A 20,346-nucleotide genomic window follows, 5' to 3' on the forward strand; every position below is an offset into this window, starting at 1 on the left:
ATTAAGCTGATGGGTTGGAGCATCTTTCTGTTGTGCTTTTGTACATTACACAGAAGGGTCTAAATCACCAATCACTGTCGGAAAATGAAGGATACCCTAATGAGTGACCGGAAAACGTTAGAAAAAACAACATGTGATCTTGCAGCCGAGAAATGATTTTTTTCACCAATTACCAGCATGGAAAATCTATTGCTGAGACCATGCATGGTAGCGTAGCTGCAAAGAGGGCGTTGTTCTACGATCTGCCGCAGCATGCAAAGAGTGGGCCGTCGCGTGGCAGCATGTGTACGGGCGCAACCACCACCCGGCGCTTCTGTACAAATGATATGATTAATGATGGTATAATAAAGTTTGCGACTGTTTGAGGTGCTCTGTTCTCTGTTCTCGCATGCATCCCGACAAAAACGAGCGATATGTGTATTATTTCCATGGGTGCTGGAGTGTAACTGAACCGGGTGAGACTATTAAATTACATCGTTTTTGCAAATAGCCACTTGGTGTAATACATGTAACACCATCATCTGTATGGCATCGTATCGTACGTGATTGCGGGCCACTAGTGTAGCCGGTGTTGACGGCATGGGACGATTGATCAGATGAGCGAACGATGGACTAACATTCTATAACATATTGCCATACTAATTCATGGCTTATATCAGTGGTACAGACGCGATCTCAAAAAAAAAAAAAAAATAGGTGAGGATAAATTTCGCTGTTGCTCAGTTTTCGTGAATTATGAAACGTATTTTAGTAGATTTCCTTCCTCTCAGGAAATAGAGATAGAACTCGCTGTTAAATCTTGAAGCTACCACTCACAACAGCAAATCGCATATCATGTTGGCAGAGTAATTTGCGACAAGAACTAAAAAAATATGAAGAAGCGTAGATTAAGGCTGATAATTTTAATGGACATCCTTTTAGATTTCGGGATGGACGTTAGGGTGAATCGTAGACATAACAGATTATTGGCAGGTTCCTATCGTCATACCAACCAAGTTTCCGACTCATGTGATGTTTCTAGGCGCAGTCTCCAGGTATCTCCGCATTTCTTTGAAATTGGACTTTGTTGTCGTACTAAGGATGCAGAAGTTTACGTGCTCTGATCGATTGTGCTAAACCCCAGATTTTTCGACGATTCGATTCTGCTGAAACATTATACGTTTCACCGACATGGAAAATTAAAAAAAAATCCACAGTCAATTTTTTTAAAACTTTAAACATTTTGATTATAGAGGTTTTGATCTTAGTCATTCGCCTCTTATAGGGTTAGAGAAATCTCTTTTGGAAAAAATTCTAACCCTATGTGCGGGGTTAGGAATCGAACCCAGGTGAGCTGCCTGCATGGCAATGGATTTACCAACTACGCTATGATTAATGAGCAATTCTTAAAAAGGCGTAGAAACTTTTTCATGCAGCATTTTTCGTGAAAAATGTTCGATACCCGTATTTTATACAGCAATACTACCCGAGAAAGAGTTACAGGAAATAAATATTTTATCATGATAAATATAATAACTCAAAAAAAAGTTGTATTCGTCACAAAACCAAAAATATTGTTAAAAATTAATTTATAAAATACACAATTTTATTTTTTTGATTTTGTTGATAAAAATCTAATGAGAAAGAAATATTTTAATGCAATTGCATCACGAAGAAACTACCAACGAAAAAGTTTTCCTAGCGATAACATGTTTTCTAAATTTCATACGAACTGACAGACAAAACTATAATTGTGTTATAAAAATGATTCTAAATGTCATATCAAATCAAAATACTTTACTTAGATTTCGAGATGTTGGGAATTTTGCTTCAGTAAAAAGAATCATGAATGAATGAAATTATGCCCTTTTTATAAGTCATTTGGATCAAGGAGAAGCTAACAATAAGAAAGTTTTGCTAATATCTTTTTTTCTATCGTCTGGAAAGAGTCGCGTCAATTGAAAGAATCATATCGATTATTTCATAGAGAATTTCGATGAACGGTGGAAGTAGCAATTTTGAATTGAACATCGATCTTTGTATCCTACTCGTCAAGACCATTCCGAAATTACCCATATTGATTGGGTTGAAGACAACTTCGCTACACCGGAAGTCGCCATCTTGTATTTCAAAACAGCGTCTGGTACCCACTCGTCAAGACCATTTCGAAGATGTCCCTAATGATTGGGTATAGAGAATTTCGCTAAACTGGAACTGGATTTCAAAATGGCGTAAAAAACCAATGTCTGGCACCCACTTGTCAAGATCATTCCGAAAATACCCATATTGATGGGGTTATAGAGAATTTCGCTAAACCGGAAATTACCATCATGGATTTCAACATGGCATCAAAAACCAATATCTGGCACCCATTCTTCAGACCATTCCAAAAATACCCATATTGTTGAGGTACTGTAAACCGGGGTGACATTGATCACTTTTCGAAGTAATCATTACATATTTTTCGACGCAACACCTTTTTTCCAAATTTAACATTTTTAAACCATTCGATATATGGTGAAGAAGATTGGATTGTTTTACCTGAAATTGTTCGCTTATAACTATTTATTCCAAAAATGATTTCAATTTCAAGTCCGCTTTCGTGTTCCGGGGTGACTTTGGTAACCTGCATGTTCACCCACATTAAATTCTTGATGTCTATATTTTGCCTTTCTCAATAGAAAGGTATTGCAATTGCTCTGAAAACCGACTTTTTAACGGAGACCCGGAGGGCCGAGTGACATATACCATTCGATTCAGTTCGTCGAGTTCGGCAAATGTCTGTGTGTGTATGTATGTGTGTATGTATGTATGTGTGTGTGTATGTGTGTGTGTATGTGACCAAAAATGTCACTCATTTTTCTCAGAGATGGCTGAACCGATTTTGACAAACTTAGTCTCAAATGAAAGGTGCAACGTTCCCATAGGCTGCTATTGAATTTCTAATGGATCCGACTTCCGGTTCCGGAATTACAGGGTGATAAGTACGAACACGCAGAAAACGTCGATTTTAATAAATTCTGCAATGAATGTATAAAGGTGAAAATTTTTCCAAAATATGACCACAACTGCTTCGATTTGTAGTATTAGGTCACTAACATCCATTCAAAGTCTATTTGGCCACATTGGCCACCATCCTCGGTTCCGGAAGCCCCGGCGGAAGTATCTAAATTCAGAATAACAGTCACATCGGTTTCTCGGAGATGGCTAGACCGATTCGACTAAACTTGGCCTCAAATGAAAGGTATTGCGTCCCCGTAAATGGCTATTTAATTTCATCCCGATCCGACTTCCGGTTCCGGAGTTACAGGTTGTGGCGTGCGATCACATAGCAAATTGTGATTCAAACCGATACTCCGATGAAAGCAAAAAAGGTAAAAATTTCGCTAAAATGTCTCTCAAACAACTTAAATTTGCTGTTCTAGGTCACCGACGGCCAACCAAACTTTCGTTGACTACATTGACCACCATAGACGGTTCCGGAAGTGCCCGGGAAAAGCGGCCATCTTTCAAAATTTACGAACTCACATCAGTTTCCCGGAAATGGTTGGGCCGATTTTCACAAACTTAGTCCCAAATGATAGCTATAATATCCCCATAGATGTCTATAAAATTTCGTACGGATCGCATATATGGTTCCGGAAATATAGACTAAACCGTCCGGTCACATATGAAATTCCCATATAAGCCGGAACTCAATTTTTTTTTCAAAGGGGGGACCTCATAAAATTTTAGAAATCGAATTCGTATTTTTGATGCCAAACATCTTTAAAATGCATGAAACGTCGAGATTTTATGTTATCTCGAAAATTATTTTTTTATAAAAATCGACTCTTTGGGACTTTGCCGATTTTGCACCTTTTTTCAGTTCAATATTACCGTGGCTGTTTTTTCTTTTTAAAAATTTTAGAACTCGAATAATGATGTATTTTCCTGTATATAGTTGTCATGTGATGTATAATAATAAAATGTAATATATGCATTTAAAAGCTTTTAATGAATATAAACACACATTCTCGTGATTCATGATTGAGAAAGGCACAATCGCACCGCTAGGTGGATTAAAATAGGTTTTTCATTCAAATGTTTGTTTGGACTAATTCTGAAAATATATTCAATTATTAAATATTAAAAATAGATGTTAATTGGTATTGTACATAGTATTTCAATATACTGTGAAATTCGAGTGACCAAAATTCGCATAATTCGAACTCAACTAGAATAAAAGAATCCGAATTTTTTTTAACTGGTATACTTATTTTATTTCAGTAGTTTATCAATGTACAAAGAGTTTCATCCATTTTAACGCTTTGGAGCATCGAATAAAAAAACATAGCGAATTTTAGCTGGAAATAATCTGAAATTGTTGCCGACTAGTTTTACAAAAAAAATTGTTTTTTAAAATAAGCGAACTATTAAAAATAAATTTGGAGTACCCCATTCTAAAGAAAAATTAAAACTCACTTAGAATTTATTACTCTTTTTAAAATTTGAGATTTATTTGTTTTATAAAAAAGAGATACTGTACGAAGCTTCGTAAAATAAGGTAAAGTAAAATTTAGGTATTTTTGTGGTTTTTGTACCTAAAAACCAAGCAATATACTAATAAAAAAATAACAAATCAGTATTTTATAAATTTTAGGCCTAACTCATTTCAAATTTTAAGGATTCGGTAGACTATTCTGGCCAAATAAGCAATCTACGAAAAAAGTTTCGAGTGATCAAAGTCACCCCCGGTTTACGGTACGAGTCTTCCAAACCCGTCTCTTCCATATTTCCGAAATACTTCTATTTTTTACAAAACCCGTGTTAATTGCGAAATTCGGGAAAAAATGCTATAATTCTTCTAAGCTCTTTGCATTCAAAAGGACTTTGAATATTTTTACAAAAAACGCGTTAATTGGAAAATCTGCGTAAAAACCGCGCAAAGAAACGCTAAAGAAAACCTGAATGTATATCCTATAATAACTTTCCTAGTAGCAAGGGGGAGGGAGGTAAAAGAAAAAGCTAAGGAAATGGAAAATGACAACACAATACAATCACAACACAAAACAGGAAACAGCCTGAATTCTTCACTTCCGGAGGAATAATTAACCCTACTAATAAAGCCTATATATCTTTACCACACTGGATTGGAAACAATAGCATATCTTTGAGGCTCCTTGTTCAAAACTTCGTCTATGTATGGTGAAACAAAAAACCGATTACGCAATTGCATTACTATAGGGCAGTTACATATCAAATCATATGAAGTTCCGCAATCTTATTCACAAAGATTACACGAATAATACTCAGCATGCTGAATAGTAACCATGTGATACTTGAGCTTGCAATGTCCAGTCAGAATACTATAATACTGCATCCGGCATTATTTGTTTGAAGAAGAAATAACTAACGAATAAAAGATCTGGTGATTAAGGTCCGTCGATAAGGATTTGTTTTGCAATTTGCCATCGAGTGTACTGTAAAAATTATTCGGATCAAACACTCATTGCCGTAGAGAGGAAGAAAGTTTTGTACTGCTCCAATTTTATGTGCTACTCATTTATTAAAAAAAAACTATAGGGAAAGTCAAGAAAATTTAGAACTATAGTATTCAAGTGAGAGTAAGGATGTGAAATATGCAGATAGGAAAACTAGAAGTGGCAGGGTCATTTGAAAAGAGGCTAAAAATCTTACGCACTAATCTTTTGTCTTCTGCTGTAAGGAATCGAGCTTAGGCAGCATTACTACGAATCGCTCAAGTCTACCAACATGTCTCATGGCGAAAACAGACTTATCCCTCTTTACCATGAGAACCGTTATAGACATGTTGTTAGACTTGACCGATTCGTAGTAACACTGCCTAGCCTGCTCGACTCCTACTAGCAGAAGGCAAAAGATTAGTCCGTAAGATTTTAAGCCTGTTTCTAATGACCCAACCACTTCTAGTTTTCCGATCTGTATGTTTCACATCCTTGGTCTCACCTGATTACTATGGCTCTAAATTTTCCCTACTTAGTAATCTCTAGCTAATTGAATGTCATTAAATTTAAATTAAAAGTTAAAAAAGAAAGTGTGACTACATCAGTAGAAATAGAATGGGAAAAAGCAACTAAGTTTATTCTCAAGTTAATCCATTCAATCCTACCCTTAATTAGCTTGTTGCAAATAGCTAGCTTAGGTAGACTGCCCGTAGTTACACTTTATGATTGACCGAATGAGTGAAAATACACAATGAACCAAAAAATGATGCTCGAGAGGAGCAAATCATTCTCACTGTGCATGTTCCAATGACTCAACATTTGCATTAGATGATCAATAACCACGTCGGCAACAATTAATGCAATTCTATCGGGGAACGAAAGGAATGTTAGTTCGACACTTGCTGTTTGTTGAAAGAGACCGAAACTACCTCTGCATCTTTACGAACTTCACGGGAAAAAAATTGTGTTAGTAGGAAAGAGAAAAGATCAGGAAATGTGACTTAGTAGACACTATGATCTCAGCAATACGTACGAAAGTCGTTCGCGCTCAATTCCTGAGAATGTTTATCGAGCAACTTTTCTTCCGGACAGCCTGCCACTTGCTGGAGTGTTGCTTTTTATTTATACTGCAATGGACTTTTCTAGATTCTGTTTGTTTTTTTTTATATTTTTCGTTTAGCTTGAACTTGTGTGACCGCGTCTGGTTGCAACTCCGTTATTGATCTGTACTTGTTAAAATCGTCACGGTTAATAGCGACAAAAAAAATATTTCGTTTCATTCATTTACTTTATTTAATTTTTTTTATTTATTTGGGTATAATTCATTTTTTCAGTTTATTTATTTTATGGATTTTATTCGTTTTGTTTATTTTATTTATTTTAAATATTTTACTTATTTTAATATGTGTTTATTTCATTATAATGATTTATTTCATTCAGTATTTTTGTATTCATATTGTTCATTTTATTCATTTGATGTTTTATTCGCCTTTTTCTTTGGATGCATTCTGTTTAGTTTATTCATTTCATATATTTTATTCAGTCAATACATTTTATTCAGTAGTTCAATTATTTGTAATTAATTTTATTCGCACCTTAATTTTTTATGCCTTTTTTTTGAATGAGAATTTTTAATGCAAGAGTTACAAACATCGTTTTTTATTGGAAACACATTTCAGCATATAGAATATCGTTTCATTCAATTAATTACTAAGGTGCGTAGAATACCCCTATACTATTGGAATTTTGTGAGTTTTAGGATTTTAGTTAATCTGCTGGACTTCCATCATGATCACCGCAAGCCTCTCAAATCAAAAAAGATTTTGGGAAAAAGATCGTAACTCCACCAATAATCAAAATCTTTTTATAAACTAATGCTTGTTTTTTCACTGAAAAATGCACTATCAAAAAGTTATAGCTTTGATGCAACAAAATCATTGCTTCAAAATTCCTCAATTTTCTCTCGCAAACAGGTATGTAACCCCTTAATACAGCATAATTGTGCCGAGTCGGGTGATTAGCTTTTGAGATATCGTAGAGAGCTAATATAAAAATGTAGTTCTACAAAACGTGTTGTTGTACAAAAACTCCACTCAACGCCGATCTTTTGTTCCGATCTATAATCGGTATATTTGCATTCGATTAAACACATCAACTCCCACACTGGAACGGGGCAATCTCCACAAATTGTCACTCTCCCGTTCAACCAGTCGCGAACGGACAGGCTGTGACAGTGACGGGCATGGCACGGGTGGCAACATATGTCCGTCCGCATTAATGAATGAGGCTCAAATTACGCTACGATGACAACGCGGTTCCCCCCCTGATCCGTGCGTCCAAGGATCGGAGCGTAATAGTTCCAGGATGTCAAGAACGTGCCAAATTGCAATGTATCGCTTAATTGGGTGTACGTTGCCGACAGTATGAAAGCGCCTAGGCAAGGGAGCAAAGAGGAAACGCGCAATCAGATCGAAGAAGACAAATCAATTTCAATTATCCGCATGAAACTGTGGGCTTTAACAATTTTCTAATAGGAATCGCAAACGTGAGTTTCCGTCTGTCGAAAGGAGAAACTGCCCCTGCCATCGACAGCAGAATAATATGCCGTGCCGGATAAAATGATAACTCACGCACGACGAAAGTCACACTTGAATTCTAGCAGCAACGGGGACAACGCACAACTGTATCGGTGATGCTGATCCATACAGTAACTATAACGTTCCCAGGCTCTGTGTCCTTGTCGCGCAAGCTGCGAGAGTTTTTCCACTGCCCATCTTCTGTTTCGAATAGATAAAGTTTATGAAGTTGTTATCGACTTGTGCAGAATGTTTGCATTATATACCATTGAGATTGGTAAGAAAAAACTTCACTGCCATAGTGAATCGTATAGTTTGAAAATTGATCGGCAGCCTGGATTGATTGGGAGTGGTTGGGGAAAGAATACTGCTTTCGTACAGATGGTTATATGTGTTATTAATTGATATCTAAGTAAGAAGGATTAGATCAATTTTAAAAACAATCGCGGAAATTTCGCATCAGGAATATACATAAATTGATTCGATTTAAACGTTCCGTTGTTATTCGCAGATTTGTGTCGTGTGATATCGTCTCATCATTTTTTTAATGGTAAGGGAGAGAGAGAGGGAAAAAGGGGAAAATGGAAAATTAAAATAAAATGTAATTTTAACACAAAAAAACTAAACAGCATGGTTCTTCACTCCCGAAAGAACAATAAACCACTTTCCCATATCGGTGTGGGAACAATAACATATCTTTATGTTTTAGCTCTTCGTACGCAAGAACGTCAATCGAAGGGAAGTTAAAAAATCGACTACGCAATTGCATTACTGCAAACCATTTGGTCGAATCAGTAATTTCGCCGCATGCCATTTCGATAAATGGATAGCAGGTTTCAGTTAAACCAAGTGTCGAAAATCTCAACTCATTCAGTTTCCTCAACAAAGCATCGATGACAAGATTCCAGAAAAGGGATGAATAGGTTATAGGGTGGTAACGTGGAAGTGATACACTTAAAAACTATGATTTCGATATTCTATTTCTCGTGCAGTTGCATGTAAAAGTAGTAAAGTTACAATGCATTTAACGGGTGTATGAAGTAAAATTGCATCACAAGAAAACGTTCATCAGAATTCACCCGTTCCACAATTCATTTTCAAACTTTTAGGGAATAAAATAAAACATATTATTAAACTTTTCTCATGTGCGTTTCATTAAATTTTATAGCCATATCAAAATTCACATACCTTCCTCTTAACACTGCACATAAGCCCTTTTACAACGTTTGGGCCTATTTGGTTTTATGTGGAAATCCATTTCTTTATACACACTAATTTTTTTTCTGCCGAATCTGAGCTTTTTTCGCATTTTTGCCGAAATCTTAACAGCTGAGATCTCAGTAAATTTTTTAGCTGAGATCTCAGTAAAAGTGACGTTTGATAACTGAGGTTCGGGAAATATTCCACCGAAAATCACTAAACAATCTGTTTTTGATTTTGCTGACTAAACGGATGTTGGGAAATTGCCGAGTCGAATTGAGTGAGTAGTTGCTGCCGTTTTTACTGGGGTGTTTCCTGAATGTTTGCTTCATGATGACCCAGTACTTCTGAATTGGTCGTAATTACGGTGCATTCGGGGAATTAAGATCTTCGGTACGATGTAAGTAACCTCCTTCGCTTTTGCCACCCCAGAACATTTTTCGAGTAATGACACGCGGCTGAATCCAGCCAGAAAAACGTAGGGCCATCGTGAGATCTCAGAAGTGGAAGTAGACACTTTTGGTGGCATTCTCTAAGTATACCTGGCCATTGACTATTACGGGTGTCAAGAACCACACGAACAAATTGCCTGCCAAATCATGTTTTTTGGCAAATTCCGTACACCCTTTAGTTTTGTTCATACCAATCCGACTCACATTAAAACCTCAACAGCATGAAAGTCATCATTGCAGGCCGCCCCCATCTTCATCGTTCACGGGGAAGGATAAAGGATAAGGTAGACAGGAAGTGTTGATGCTCCACCTACTTAACGGAAGGACGACGATTCATCAGACTCTTCCATAGGTGTCGCGGAGTTGGTAGTTTGGAAGGGTATCAGGTCTAGGATTCGCTCCAAGCAATCGATGCGACCTATAAAGTATATTTTATTAGGTAGTTGTTTAATTAGTCTTCGAGTGCACGATGACTCGAAAAAGAAAAGATCTTGTTTAGTTTTTGGTTCTTTTTAAACTCTGGGCAGCCGGCTATCGAGAGTATCCTATGTTCCCTAAACAAAAGCAATTTCAACTCCACACAGCCGACCGTGGGAGTATTGCCTAGGTAAGCTAATATTATCTGCGTAATGGGCCGGATCACTATTTATTGAAACAGTATTTAGACGGAATTTGTTACTTCTTCTCTACGATATATTTATTGGCTTCAAAACTACCGAGTGATAACACATTATACAGGCAAAGATAGCGCGAGATGTTATAAATCATGGAAAGTATTTCTTATTTTCCATATCGGATTATTTTTGGAATACAAGTATACGAGTGATAATAACGAACACTGCAGGGAAATATAAAGCAATAACGGAGCTTGAAATTAGGTTCATAAAAACAGGCGCGGCGAATTTTCAATACGTATTGACCCGTGATCATCGATACTAGTCAGATCAATCGTATTGGGGCTAATTTCCGATCAACTATTCATTTTTACGGCAATGTTTTCTCGGCTAGATCTGTTCGCACCCTCTCATTCTGCTACTATCTGCAGAAGGCTGGTAGCATCCAGTCGTCGCCGGTCTAAGGACCAAATGCCATCAATAGACTTAGACTCGCGTGGAGGCATGAGATAGGAAATTTGTGAGAATTTTGTTATCCCACCGTTTGACGACCGGTAAAATAAACGTATCAGAAGAGAAAATGTTTTCACACTGAGCTATGAAAACGTGCCATATGTTTTCCAATTTTACTACTCTCTGCTTTCGCTGCACTGAACGAATGAAATAGTCAAATTATTACGTAGGTATACTTCCTTCGACGCAGTTGGAAAACATATTTTCAAGCTTTTTTGGAACATGATTGATAGTTTAAACATTTCCAAAACATTTACCATGGATCAACTCAAAACAGAAAAAAACTGTTACAATTCGTGAAACAAAAACTTTCACAGTGTTCCCCAGCTTCACTTCATCAGCATCGTATTGAAGCAGCACGCATAAATAAACATTTGCGTGACGGCGAGCGGCTCTTTCGGAACCATCTGTTCATGGATCATCATTATGACCTTCACACTTACAGCAGGTACCTACCTACCACGCGAACCATCAATCACTGCTCCTGTGTTTGGATACTCTTTTGACGTGAGCAGAGGAAACGGCTGACTACTACTACCGACTACCCACGACGGGTCTAGGCGCTGACTGTCGAATACGAAATAAGAAATTTTGAAGAGGGGAATCATCCCATCGAATTGTTTGAAACTAGAAAAGCAATCTACTCTAATATCGCTTTGGTGGAGTCGGCGATGTTATGAAGAATGACAGCATACAAACAGAGACCATACAATATCGTATCGGTAGTCTCGCCTGGCAATCGTATCATGCTTTGGTTGCCATACACTACTCCGTCTAGTAGTAGGTGCATAAGAACGACAAGTGACTGAAGACTCAATCACCAAAGGCCGGCGATAATCTAGGCAACTTATCGGCATCGGCTCCGGAAGGATGGCGGCGGAAGAGGACAAATTTTAAGTAGGAAGTTGTCTAAACAGAACATGATTGCCATGAATTCCATGGGGGCCAAGAATAAGTGACAGTCCGTGTTGTCTGGTTGTACGTGCTAGGAAAGAAAAGTAACACTTACCTCTTCCCTGAAACGTTTGACAATTTCTCCTTTTTTGCCAATTATGCTTCCGACTTCCTGCAAATAGAAAAAAAACTTGTTGAGTAAAGATTGTTCGCGGGAAATCATCGGAATAGGTATAATAGCGTAGACTGCCGGGCGGGAATAATGGCCATCAGATAAGGATCGTAACAAATCGCTTCGGCAAATTGAGTTTGATGAAGGTTTATATAGCTGAGCACATTCTGTACTGTGCTCTAGATCACCAACGATGGGAGGTTAAGAGCCGTGCGAAGCGGCCCCATTCCTAGATTTGTAGGTATTCAATTACCCACATGTTGCATATCACGGCGCTTTGCATGATTAATTACCGTAGCGTGAAGCACAGACGAGCTGCCGGAATCGATCAGTGTCGTAAATCACAGAAATGAAATGTAGCCAGCCGTTATTTTCTGGGACCGGTAGGTTACGAAATCTTTCATTCTTAGAATGTGATATGTATCTCGAAAATAAATATGATACGCTTGATCAAACAATTTTTGGGAAGTAACTTTATAACTTATTTCGCACGATCAAGTCTTCCGAAAACAGAACCCACGAAAAAATAAAATCTATGTTATAACTATTATTTTGGTTATTCTGGTTTAAATAATCAAATGCATGAACAAAATTCAATTGAAATCATTTGAACTAAGTTTTGTTGCCTTTAGAACAAACTAATTAAAAAAGTAATTTTCTTCAGAAATGAAAAGTTTCCAAGAAAATGTTCCGTTTTCCAAATATGAATTTTAATTTCAGTCGAATGCTTTGGTGATATAAATATTGTTGAATCCAAATTGTTCTAGTTCAAATTGTTTGCCACATCATTACCTACAGCGCATATTTGAGGTTAAGACCGCGTTTATAAATTCGTAGTGCTAATCATCGGACCGTTTATTATGTTTGCTAGATCGCGGCCGTAGGTGTGCTTGGATGAATGCGTAGTATTAAACTCTCGCGAACGAATGTTATTGTAATGATTAGAAGGAGATTCTCTGTTTCTCGCGGAATGCGCTTAACGTCTCTGATTACGCGTCGTTAACCCTGTTTTTGTCATTCACTGAGAGTAATAAATTAAAAATTACCTGATAAATACATTCAGTGTACTGTAAGTCTACGCGCATCACAGGTTACAAAAACATGTACAAGCTCGTATTCTCGCGTAGAGTTCGAGCGCTGGTATGTCAATGTTTTTGATTGCTTGGGCATTTGTATGTACCGTTTAGTTGCTAGATGAGAGTGAGTTCACTCATATCAAGGAGTATTTCCAATTATGTAGCCCTGAAACTCGTTGTCTAGTGCTAAGGAATCCGAAATACGTCGGAGACATAACGAAACTGTTCGGTGCAAATCAAAAATTTGTCTGCTGAAACAAGAAACTTTTTTTTTTCATTTTGATTATAGACGTTTTAATTTTAGGGTCATTCGCCTCTTTTCGCTTTAGAGAAATCTTTTTTTGGAAAAATGTCTACCCCTATATGCGAGGTTGGGAATTGAACGCAGGTAAGCTGCGTACAAAGCAATCGATTTACCAACTACGCTATATCTGTCCCCATTGAAACAAGAAACGATTAGTAGTAGAGTAGAGCATCTAGCCAAGACGTTATAATCGAAAAGGCTTCGTTCTGTAAGAACAATAGCATTGATTAAAGCGGTGGCCAACAAAATACGCCGCAATCCAGTCAGATCCATCAACCAATCGACTAAGAACTACAATGTGGCACGTACGAGGATCCAAACTGTGGTAAAAAGAACTTGGTTTGTATCCATGTAAACTCCGACAAGACCAGCTTCTTTCTGAGCAAACGAAAAAAGATGCAAAATGCTACAAAGTTGGTTCGCGGATCATCCTGACTTCGTCGTTATCTATTCAGATGAGAAATTATTCGTTGAAATGCGCAAATTCAACTATCAAAATGATAGGGTAGTTGGATGGTGAAATACACCCAGTACGTCTACCTGGAGCTTTTGCAGAAGAAAGTTTTGCCGTGGATCGAAAACGAGTTTTCAGATGCTCTAATAACTGTAACTGAAAAGGCATAGAGCAATATTTCAGAAGAAATCGTGCGTGTCAGCTCTTCCAGTGTTCCTAGAAGACTATCACAAATAATTAAGTCAAAAGGCACTCATTTTGAATAAGTTCATAAAGTTCGATAACTCTGAGAGTCGGCTTTTTCGCCGAGACCCAGAGGGCCGAATCTCACATATCAATCGACCCAGCTCGTCAAGATCAGCAAAAGTATTTGTTTGTATGTATTTTCTTTACTCTCTCACTTTTCTCAGAAACGACTCAAACAACCTAGTTTCATCGTTTCATTCAAGTGCTCCTATAAGATACTATTGATTTTTTTGTCGTTCGAACTTCCGGTTCCGGAGTTACGGGTTGAAGAGTACGGCCACACAGCAATTTTTCTTATAAACTGGTAACACCATAATGTCCAAATGGTGTGATACGTATTAAAAAGGATCCAACATTACTTGGATTTACGCATCTGGATCACTAATGACCATTCAAAGCAGCTTTGACATATTGGCCACCTACGACGGTTCTTGATACCCGGGTACTTTCCAAGTTCCTAAGGTAATGTCTCACCATTTTCTCAGTGAATCTTTGACCGATTCTTACAAACTTGATTTCAAATGAAAGATACAATACTCCCATGGACTGCTATTGAGTTTCATTCATATATGGCATTTGGTTCCGGAGATAAAGGTTGATTACTGCGACTACATAGGAATTTCTCATATAAAGCAATGCTACGTGAATACTTCAAACATTTAAAATTCATTGAAATGGACATCCAATTAATTCTATTTGCAAGTATAGATCACTGATGACCAATCAAAGATTCTTTGAATAAATTGCCCACTATCACCAGTTCCGAAACTCTTGAGTTCTGGGCGTACGCCAGAATTAAAGTTACATAGGTTCTTCGGTGACGACTGAACTGATTCTCATAAACCAAGCCTCAAATGGAGGGTATAAAATGCGATTGGGTGTTGCATCCATCATCAACCTCTCCATCCCCTCCCCTTACACCATCCTTCCATACATCAGTGATAGAGGAATCGATTGGCACACCCTTAGTTTCAAATAAACGGTATAACGCTCCTGAATTTTTAGTTGATCCTACATCCAGTTCTGGAGTTACGGGTTGAGGAGTGCGGGCACACTGCAAATTCCCGTATCAGCTTGCCCCATCATGATGCCCAAATGGCGCAATGCATATTAAAACGGATGTAACATTACTTGGATTAGCGGACCTAGATCACTAAAAACCAATCAAAGTAGATTTGACCATATTGGCCACCTTCATCGGCTCTAAATACCCCCGGGTAACTTACCAAGTTCCGAAGATAATGTCACATCTATTTCTCAGAAAATTCTGGAGTGATTTCTTAAAATTTTTCTTTGAAATGGTTAATACAATCCTCCCATTGACTGCTATTGAATGTCATACAGATCTTACTTTTGGTTCCGGAGTTACAGGTTGTTTACTATGGTTACATAGGAATTTTCCATGTAAACCGGTACATTCTTAATATTTCAAATGTTAAAAATACATCAAATTTTTTTCGATTTGGAGTTCTCAATCAATGATGGCCAATTAAAGATTCTTTGAATATCTTGTCCAACATCGACATTTCTGGAAGTACCAGGCACCGGAAATATTTCAGAATTAAAATCACATCGGTTCTTCGGTGATGGCTGAACCGATTTTCACCAACTACGCTATCTTCATACCTCCTGTTACAGTTATAATCTCCTCCCTCCCACTGCATTCCAAAGTAACACGAAGACAACATTTAACCCTTTCATGCCCAACTTTTTCCTAGTGCATGTAGAGTTTCAAAGCTAAACTTCCTTGAAAACGGTGAGATCAAGAAATGCGAAAAGTCTGTTTTCATAAAGATAGGTGCTTCCCTTGCAGTGCTAGAATTGTACAATTGCATGGAAAACGTAGCCAAAGACAGACTAAATTGATAGGTTTTATCAGTTTTCAAAAATATTGCACCATTATGAAGATACATGAGGAATTCCATGAAGACCCGTCCGAAAATAATTAAAATCATGATCGACCATCTTGGATTCCTTTGAAACTTTACACATTTCATCGGTATGGAAAACTAAACATTTTCCACAATCAGTAAGATTATTTTGGCTCAAGAGCAATTTTTTACAAGGGCGTAAACATTTGTACGTGCATTAATTTCATTTTTTTTTGTTTGATTACTGTATTTTATACAGCAAAACCTTCTGAGGACGAGTTTCAGGGAATGAATATTTATGTGCTAAAAAAATAAACACTGAAATTTTTTTCACAAAATCAAAAATTGTATTAAAAATTTAAATTGTTGAAAACCCCTTTTTTCTAATTTTTTATATTTTAGAAACAAAAACCTAAAGAGAAAAGAAATATTTTGAATGTGATTGTATGATGGAGAACTTATCGGTAAAAAGTTTTTCTAGCAATAACTTTATACATGACATGCCAAACTGTAATTTTATTACAGAATATAATTCTTAGTCTTATTTTAAATCAAAATGTATTTAACAAAAATCTTCCAAAATGCGATAGTTTTCGTGATATTTTGAATTTTGTTCCAACAAAAACATTTAATTCGTGTGATTATGTTCTTTTTAAAATTTATTCACGTTACCCAATTATAAAATGCCAAAAATCTAATGTTTATCGTTTTAAAGACGTTGTTCGGGCCGTTTAAACGTCACGAATGAAAATTTTTTGTGTAACCTTTAAACACAGCCTACCTAGATATAAAATAATATGGCAACACGCACCGCTGCGCCACGTCAGCGTAACAAACGCAACGCAAACGAAGCGCGCGAAAGGGAAGAAAAATGCTACCTGTATTGGAGGATAAATGGCATAAGGTATCGTACTTTCGTCGTGTTAAGACATGCAGTCGAAGATTAGTTTTTTTGAGTGAAGCAAATTTAAGCAAGAGTAACACATGTAATTAGACGAAAATACATTATTAAAACTAAACGCAAGTGTTTCTATCCGGTTTCCGAATTACGTGGTGGAAAACTCGCGGAGTTCGTCGGTTCGTCTATAGTCAACAAGTTACAGTCCACTCTCGAACATAATTTGGTCCATCGAACCGAATCTAAGGTTGTGAAGTGCTCCGACGGCTCCGACTGTTACGGAACCGGAAGAAAATCAGCATCGTGAAAAGTGGTTACGCAAAACGTGGTTTGGAAAATGGCCGCCATATTGGAATAGTACCAGCGCCATTTTGTTATGAGCTTGAAGACTGGTGTGCGGTAGCCATTTATAGTGTTTTTGTGAGTGGTGAAAAAGCGAGCATTGAGCGCTCTGGGAAACAAAGTGGATTTCTTCGTGGTTTCGATTTGACCATCTGTGCCCTTGAGTTACCGGTTGCGTGAGCATAGACTTGGCTGTGTTCCCAACCATCGTCGAGCATAGGGCTTGACCTGATGTGGTGTTTACGGTGGCATGTCGAAAAGAAGTGATCCAAAGCATAAAGAAGCAACGAAATTTGGAGCTAGTTCTGCACTTGGGCAGTCTGCTCTAGATTTTTCGACCCCTCGCATCAAGAAGAAAAAGAAGAAGGTTAAGTTGACGGAGAAGTTGGTCTCCGGAGAGAACATGGATAAGCTCGTCCACCGCCGTGGCGTAGCCAAAGGTAAGGTTACTCGTATCCTCCATACTATATGCCCCGATGAACAGGAAGTGGCTCAGCTGACAGAAGCTGAGGTTAAGGTGTATCTGCGGAAATTAGAAGCAGCTCAAAAGGATTACAACGATGTTCACGAGCGAATAATGGAACTAACGGCGGTCGAGGACTACGAACAACATGACCAGCAGTATGAAGAGTTCGACATCCTGTACGATAATGTTTCTATTATGTTGGAGGAACAGCTCACCAGGATCAACGCAACCGCGGCGGCTGCTGCTGCTGCCACAGAGCTCACAAGGAATGGCAATAACCAGCAAGCACCAGTTGTAATTCACCAACCGCTTCGCATGCCGATTCCCACATTCGATGGTCGGTACGAAAGCTGGCCAAAATTCAAGGCCATGTTCAAGGACCTCGTGGACAGAGGTCCAGATCCACCAGCTGTCAAGCTATACCATCTGGAGAAAGCTCTGGTCGGTAGTGCAGCTGGTCTTATTGATGCAAAAACAATCAATGAGGGCAACTATGCCCATGCGTGGCAAATCCTGGAAGAGCGGTACGAGAACAAGCGTCATGCCATAGATTCCCACATTCACGGTCTGCTGAATCTTAAGCGCATGACTAAGAAGAGTCATTTGGAGCTACGCAATCTGGTGGATGAATGCAGCAAACATGTCGAAGGGCTGAAATTTCTTGAACGAAAGTTCGAAGGTGTTGGAGAGGATTTCGTGATTCAGCTTTTGGCCGCAGCGTTGCACTCTGACGTTCGTCATCTGTGGGAGTCATCGGTTAATCATGGAGAGCTCCCCGAATACAAAAAAATGCTGGCGTTCCTGAAGGAACAGACTTTCATACTGGAGAGAATTGAAATCAGCTACCAGAAGGCTACAATTCCCGTTAAATCTGCTTATGCACCTAGCAAACTGCCGGGTCAAAAGGTACATGCAACGGTTTCGTCGAGCGAGACGGAAATAAAGTGCGATTTCTGCGGTAAGGTACACGCAAATCATAACTGCGCTGATTTCAAATCTCTACCGGTTCCGCAAAGATTGGTGAAAGTACGTGAGAGAAACGTTTGCTTCAACTGCCTAAGAAGAGGCCATCGAAGTATCGACTGTTCGTCGGACAAATCGTGCCAGAAGTGCAAGCGTCGGCACCATAGCCTGTTGCACGCAGAGGACAAACCTAAGGTGGCTCCGGAACCACCTGTAATAGAGCAAGAGAATGCACCATCAGCAACGGTTCCGACAGTAGCAACATGCAACAACTTGGCTACTCATTCGCAGCAAGTGCTGTTGCTCACGGCGGTAGTGGATGTTTTTGATAAAAACTACAAGCCCCACCCGTGTAGAATATTATTGGACAGTGGTTCCCAAGTAAATTTAATTTCACGTTCAGCGGCTGATTTGCTGGGATTGATGCTGAATGCTTCAAAGGTCACGTTGTTCGGAGTCAATGGCGCGAAAATAGAATCCGCTAGTGATTGTGTGGTGCATCTGTCTTCAAGGTACGCTGATTTCCACGCAAAAATCAAATGCCTTGTCACCGACAAGGTCACTGCAGATCTCCCTACGTCGGCTATGAACTATGCATTAGAGATTCCCGTTGGTGTTCAATTGGCTGACCCGAAGTTCTTGCATCCTAGCAAAGTGGATATGCTCTTGGGTAACGAATGGTTCCTGAAGTTGTTGCTACCTGGTGAGATTATGTTGGCTGAGGGTCTACCCATTTTGCGCGAGACCCAATTTGGCTGGGTTGTTGGTGGCGTGTATAATGATGGTGCGGCATCAGATGGAGCAGTTCACTCGCATACAATCACGATAGACGATTTAAGCCAGTTCATTCAACGATTTTGGGAAGTCGAAGATGTTGCTAGTGCTGATAAATCGTGCAATGATGAGGATGAGTGTGAAGAGCATTTTAAGGTTACCCATCGTAGAGATGCGTCCGGGCGATACATAGTCCAGCTGCCTCTGAAGGAGTCCGTCAGCGAGCTGGGAGATTCTAGGTCGATGGCATTAAAAAGGTTCCATGGATTGGAACGAAAATTGTTACGGTATCCGGACTTGATGAAGCAGTACCAGGAATTTATGGACGAGTACGAGAGTCTTGGCCACTGTGAAGAAGTTGATGTAAACAAGGATCCAGTAGACACCATTAAGTGGTACTTACCACATCATGCTGTTCTGCGACCTTCAAATACCACTACTAAGTGTCGTGTAGTGTTCGATGCGTCCGCTAAGGTATCTGGTCGATCGCTCAACGACGTAATGAAGATTGGTGCTATCATCCAGAGCGATTTACAGTCCATCTCACTTCGATTCCGTATTCCGCTTCATGTGTTGGCTACTGATGTGGCCAAAATGTATAGGCAAGTCTTAGTCGATCGGCGGCATACGCCGCTATCTCGTATATTCTGGAGGAAAAATCCTTCCGATCCCCTTCGCGTCCTAGAGCTGACAACTGTCACCTACGGCACGGCTTCTGCCCCGTTTTTAGCAACGCGGGCACTCTTGCAGCTGGCTATCGACGAAAGCTCCAAGTACCCGCTAGCTGCAGATATAGTGAAGAACAGTTTTTATGTCGATAACGCGTTGTTCGGATTCAACAAGTTGGATGAAGCAAGTGAAGCTCAGGTGCAGTTGATTCATCTCCTTCAGGCTGGTGGATTTCATTTGCACAAATGGGCATCAAACAATCCGGTACTGCTGGAGCGTATTCCGGAAAAGGACCGGGACGAACTGGTCAGTATTGATGAAAGCGGAACAAGTGAGGTAATCAAAACATTAGGGCTAATGTGGAACCCCGATTTGGACGTTCTCCAGTACATCTCCCTTCCAGTAGTGAGTGAAAGGG

The 20,346-nt window shown here is 38.9% G+C and overlaps 1 protein-coding gene across 20 annotated transcripts in view; it reads right to left on the bottom strand.

Annotated features, from left to right (window-relative positions):
• The window catches only part of LOC131690255 (poly(rC)-binding protein 3), a 788,104-nt gene that overhangs the window by 197,585 nt on the left and 570,173 nt on the right, over positions 1–20,346 (bottom strand). For all 20 annotated transcript variants that reach the window (XM_058975878.1, XM_058975879.1, XM_058975880.1 and 17 more), the window contains one exon: positions 11,809–11,865. In XM_058975878.1, coding sequence (XP_058831861.1) covers positions 11,809–11,865 — 57 coding nt within the window. The remainder of the gene's footprint in view (positions 1–11,808; positions 11,866–20,346) is intronic.

This window comes from Topomyia yanbarensis, chromosome 3 (assembly GCF_030247195.1).
Source record: "Topomyia yanbarensis strain Yona2022 chromosome 3, ASM3024719v1, whole genome shotgun sequence".
NCBI classification, from domain to species: Eukaryota; Metazoa; Arthropoda; class Insecta; order Diptera; family Culicidae; genus Topomyia; species Topomyia yanbarensis.